This window comes from Mizuhopecten yessoensis, unplaced genomic scaffold, assembly GCF_002113885.1.
Source record: "Mizuhopecten yessoensis strain PY_sf001 unplaced genomic scaffold, ASM211388v2 scaffold2741, whole genome shotgun sequence".
Taxonomy (NCBI): Eukaryota; Metazoa; Mollusca; class Bivalvia; order Pectinida; family Pectinidae; genus Mizuhopecten; species Mizuhopecten yessoensis.
Genome location: NW_018404696.1, coordinates 112,483 through 118,482, shown reverse-complemented (window position 1 = coordinate 118,482; position 6,000 = coordinate 112,483). Strand labels below are relative to the sequence as shown.

General features: G+C 35.3%; 1 protein-coding gene across 2 annotated transcripts in view; it reads right to left on the bottom strand.

Moving 5' to 3' along the window:
- Positions 1-3,806: 3,806 nt before the first annotated feature.
- LOC110446496 (adenylate cyclase type 10-like) overlaps positions 3,807-6,000 on the bottom strand; it is a 79,794-nt gene continuing 77,600 nt past the window's right edge. For both annotated transcript variants that reach the window (XM_021491666.1, XM_021491667.1), the window contains exon 32: positions 3,807-5,600. In XM_021491666.1, the coding sequence (XP_021347341.1) occupies positions 5,292-5,600 (309 nt within the window). In that variant the 3' untranslated portion in view covers positions 3,807-5,291. The remainder of the gene's footprint in view (positions 5,601-6,000) is intronic.

The window sequence follows — 6,000 nt, the reverse complement described above, 5'->3', positions numbered from 1 at the left end:
TAGTTTGTCGGAAAGCTGCAAAGTGATGAACAATGTTGGATTGATTTTCGCCATCCCGATATTGTAAATTTACTGGATGTTTTCTTACAAAAAAATGTGAATTACTATCCAGTCGCTGTATATGTATTTGTTGACACTTTAGAACGTGATTGTTCTATTACTACTTTGCTAGGGGCTGGTCCTTTAGAACTGCAAGAGTTATTTACAAATGTTACCCTCCTTTACCCAGATCAACTATATAAGCAGCATATTTACTTGTCGATCAATTGATAACACTTTTGTCATACGAATTTCTTTTGTACACGCATTAATTTAAGGGTTAACCTTTATTTTGACGGCGTATACGTTAGTATGAACGCAGTTGGCAACGAACATATTCTCTGGTGCACGTATATTTACATCATATAATGGTCAAATGCTATACGATGAAAAAACCCCATTCGAAGCGGGTTGCTGCGATTGTAACTACGATAACCGTGGCTGCTAGGATAACATAGCTCCAGTGAATATGGGTAAATTTAAAAATGCGCAGTGAACAACACTATTTTCCCTTTTTTTCCATCACTTTTAAATTTTCAATTTAGTAATAATATAAGTAGTATATGGAATATTTTTCTTTATCATTAACGGTCGTTATGTAAACGCATCAACCCACTGATCTGGTAGTGTCGCGGTCGAACGTCGCAAAATGAATCCACCATTACGAAAAGATTCTTGTAACACAAACAATAAGTGTTACTGTGTGATGTTTCAATGACTAGTACGGTATGTATTCTGCCACCTTCATCAGACAAATGACCAGTGAAGCGTATGTACACAAAGGTGTAAAATGTGTACAAGTTGTCCACAAATCGATGTCGTTAATTTATTAACATACGTGAACTTTTTCAGATCTCAACATTGACGAATGGCATGCTCAGCAAAAATCTGCATTTACTTAATCAACCTACTATGGTAAATACTATATAACCATACCATAAAGCCATACAGCAACAACTCCTCATCAAATGTTCAGTCATTAGATTTGAATTATCTAACAATTCCCCTAAAGTTCATATTTCAGACACCATGCCATCATCTGGTGAACAAATCATGGTATCATGTAAGGTGCCATAGACAGGTTGACGCCATATGGACGAGCTCACAAGTACTTTTGTGAGATGATATTACACAAAAGATAGAAAGGCCATTGTTTCTATTTTATTTTTATCACATCCATATCTAAACACACAAACACACCTACAAACTTAAAAATAGAGTCTTCATCCATCTGTAACCAAACATACATGTATTAACATAATATAGACTTTTACTACAAAACTAATGGTCAACATTAAAGCTGACGGTGCAAGTTAAAAAGCTTTCAATTTAGTTTAAAAAAAGTTTTATTTTCTTTTTCTGGTTTTGAGATTTTACCAAGTTCTATCTCTTCCGGCTATCGTTTCTGAGGAAGCGCCGAAGTTTTAACTTGTCCTTGCTTGGTAACGAGTAGTGGTCTCGCTGGGTATAAAAAGTGCATTATCTGTCAAACCTGTTATCATTCTATAACTGACCGTTTTGCAATTCAATACACCGCACACCCTGATCGGCAGCCGATATAAAAAATCAAACGCACTAACAATGTTGATAACTATACCATTCTTATGGAAATAATTGGAATTAGAATTGTTTTCACACAGGATGTTATCACACAGGAGCCTGAAATTCTGACAAAAATTAATAATGAAAGTAATACAAAAAAAACCCCACCTTTATTATGCTAAAAGATTGACAGGAGTGCAACGGCAGATCAACCCCTGCTCGTTTTCAACTAAGTTTTCTTGTACAATACAGACAATTTCTCAGTAGCCCTAACTCCAATGCAGTTTATGATGACTACTGATGTACAATACAGGAACAACATGCTTGCTAACCTGTTACATAGCCTTTCTTTTTTTAGAATACGCCGGAAACGGTCACCGTATGAATTCTGTGTGAGTGGGCGCTGAAAGGAGAATTCTAAAAACAACAGGGAGTGTGCATTAGATGTTTTAGTTGGTCGTATCTTACTATTATTTCCACTTTTATTTGATAAATGATATCTTTCATGTAATCAATTTAAATTTTATTCAACTTTTCTGATAAAGATGTTGGTTCAAAATCGTGAAAGTGTGCCATCTATATAGTATATAGTATCCACATTGCACACACATTGAACAAATGATAAACGGTTCGACGGGTAATGCACTTTTATACCTAGCTAGACCCATACTCGTTACCAAGCAAGTACATAATAAAATATCGGCGCTTCCTTAGATATGACAGCCGGAAGCTGAATGTGACTGGAGAAGATCTCAAAACCAGGAAAAAGGATTTTTTAAAAATCTCAATTAAAAGCTTTTTAAACTTGCACAGTCAGCTTTAAGGTGGCTCCACACTTTCGTAATTAACGAGCGAAATTCGTTGAAACTTTCATATAATGGTTATGCAACTATGTAGAGTTGATTTTATGAAAATCTAAACACTCCGATGGTTAGGGGACTTTTTTGGAAAAAATACCAAAAAATTGAATTTTCGTCAATTTTAATATTTTCCGGGTTTTTTTTGGGTGTGACATTGTTCGGAACAATAACAACAATAATAAAATGAAAAGAAGCATTTCTAATTAACCCTACAAATATTTTATTTATCGCAAAATATGTAACACATGTTACACAAAGTGTTTTTTATTGAATTTGAACGGATAAAAGTGATTATCTACAAGCTAAAAGCCAACAGGACACAAAGATCTATACATATAGAATGGGAAATTGAACAAAAAAAACACAATGGCTTTATAATTAATTTATTTTACATTTTACAATCACTTCGATCCGGGTAAGAGTTATCTTCCTTGAAAAAAATCGGAACTTTTTGCAGAGGGGTGACATTTACACAATGACAGTTGTCCCTGTTTACATATAACAAAAATGATGGATATAAATCAAAAATATGATATCAAAATTATCAATTTATTGTTCTTTAATGGAGCCAAATTACCCTCAGTCATGTACACTTTGGACATCATTCCACAGTCCGCTAACTCACGGTATGTTTATAATTACATGTCAGGTACATATATCGCATGGTATGCCGTTCTCATGTGCACTCACACATGCATTTTATAGGTATCTTGATATTTTACAAAACATTATTTTCAGAGTAAGTAGACTTCATTTGTAAACACGATTTAATCGACAGAGCGAAACTTCCTCAACAGCGAAAATCGTAACGACCTCGAGCTTATGAACTCGTGTTGCAGATGTGAGGTTGGTACGTCCGCATTCCATGCGTTTCCTATATGACCTTCTTGAGGTCGTTTGGTCTCATGTCACTATCTTCCCGTGAGTCTGTTTATGTCTATGAATTTGAAAGCTTTATTCCTGAAATACGTGTGATTATACATTTCCCAGTAAAATCTCGATATCGGGTGTTGACATATCATCGGCACGCACGTGTACTATTGTTTACCAGGGGCCTGTTCGTGTATGCGGAGCAACCGGTTTGACCGTTTATAAATGTAACAATTTCGGGTATAAATCCTGGCGGACCTGCAAATGTATATGCAGGCCTTGCAAGGCTTTCTCACGGCTCGCCTGAAAGCAGCATCAGATTACTAGGTCCGACCTTATTTAATGAACGAACAACAGTGGTCCGATCGGTTTGACCGTTTAAACGAAAACGGTCAAGGTGTAACTATAATTTGCACAACGACATTAATTGAATGCCCGATACGCAATACGGAAATGACGACACGGTGTACATGCACATTTCGATCAAGATAATTGAGTCCGAGCTGTACTTTTTCCGGAAGTACGTCACGAAAATGGACGCTGATGACGATGTGTGGAGCCACCTTAAGCAAAATCACACATACTGAACTGAATTTTGTTAAAACTTTTCGCCTTAATATTAAAACAATCTGAAAAAATGTGTATAATTTATCTGAATCTATTTTTGATGTTAAGCGTACCATTGAAATATCCAGACTGGTAAATATAGGCTTAATTATCTTTTGAATGAAAAATGAAAATCATAATTTACTGCATCGTATTTTGTTTGAGCATTCATTTAATTGAGTATTATCCTTGCAATGGTTTGCAAAACTGTGTTCGAGCATGCAGGTTCCTAGCTTAATTTCAATAAACTCTTTGTCGTGTTTAAAAATACACAAAATGAAATCATATTAAACTCATACAAGCAAAACATGAATCTGAATTTTTCCAACCTTGATAATGCAATGTCTGCTTTAGATTCATCATGAATTTCAAGTAAAAAAAGAACAACTTGAATTATAATGAATAATGAAGATAACACATCCTCAAAGTTTGACACAAGTGAACATATGTAATTCGTACTCCTGATGTAACGCTTTATATTCATTAGACGATTAACAATTCAGGGAATTTCCTCCCTTTACACAATACAGGTTTGCAATGTAAATCTAGACACCACTTCAACATGACATTTCCACTATACGGTTATACACAATTTATAATAGCATAATAAGACATTTATCATATTCATAACAATACAATTAGACAAAATTATTATATTTACAATAGCACATCATATTTTGAGTTCAAATACAAATATTTGGACGGGTGACCTTCCTGCGATAAATAATATAAAGTTTAAACATATGTTTTGGAGAAGTGATCTTGTAAAGATCACATTCTGATGAATTAAATTAAAACTGCTTTCACCAGTTTGAACACGCGAATGTGAAGTTATTTAACCAGCTTTCTTCAAATAAGTTCCATTACCCCTTTAAAGGATGTCTGACTCGATGTAAAGCCATTATAAAAGAGCATTCCTGTGTTGATGCCCAACTCGATACAGAGCCATTATAAAACACCTTTCCAATGCTGATCTAATGTTTTCAATGTTCCAAATTCCAGCTCAATAACTTAAACTTCCTTCTTGTAAAGTAGTATTTGCCTAATTTCTATGACAAGAATAGTTCCTTATCATACTTACAGATACAACCTTGTTGTCACAACCTCAACAAATTAAACTTCCTTCTTGTAAAGTAGTATTTGCCTAATTTCTATGACAAGAATAGTTCCTTATTATATTTATAGACACAACCATGTTGTCACATAATTTTGAATTGTATTTTGGAATGTATTTTGATGTTCAGCATTTAGAAAGAGTGTTTTAAAATAAATGATGTTCTACTGAGCATGAGAGAAAGTTGCGCAAACTCTTTGGCTATTTTCTGTCCTTCTAATTCTCTTGCACCAAGAATGCATCTATTAAGATCAAACCCTTCACTCCAGTGGCCAAGTGAAAAGGTTGCCACGCTCAGGTTTCCATAGCCAAACATTAGGATTTTCTTTTGGAATCTTTTGCCATTGCCTGCATTCTTTTGGTGCATTGAACCAGACATGCCTGTGGTGCTCCGCCCATCTCCACTCTGATTGGTTTCCCTGTTCTCGGGCGACCTTGCTCGCCCTGCTAAGGTTTTGCATGGCCTTCCCAGTCTTACAGAAAAGGGCACAGTAGTACGATTTCAGATGGAACACCCGGGGCTTCAAGCCAGGGATAATCGCTACATTTCTTGTCAAGAAATCAAGGTCCTGAAATGCAATCAAGATAAATGTTTACAGCTGAATGATATTATTCCTGGACATTATGCCTACAAGTTTCTCTTCAAATTCTATAAGATAACATATCACATAAGCCATTTCATTATGATAATATGGATTAATAAGATCTTCCACAAATACCCGAGTGAGATGACCCGTGGATTGGATTATGTTACAATCCGATCTCGCTCAGTAACGTGTGACTAATTTCTTTCTCTTTCCTCATTAGCAAAAAATGTATTATCTACATAGTTTCCAAGTAACCATTTGGCGCCAAATGCAACGTAAATGTTCCAGACAGATCGCACGGGATTGAAAAACTAGCAAGCTGTATAACGCGTAGTGCGTGAATGTTATTTTTTTCATGAATAGAATAAGTGAACTCCATTCC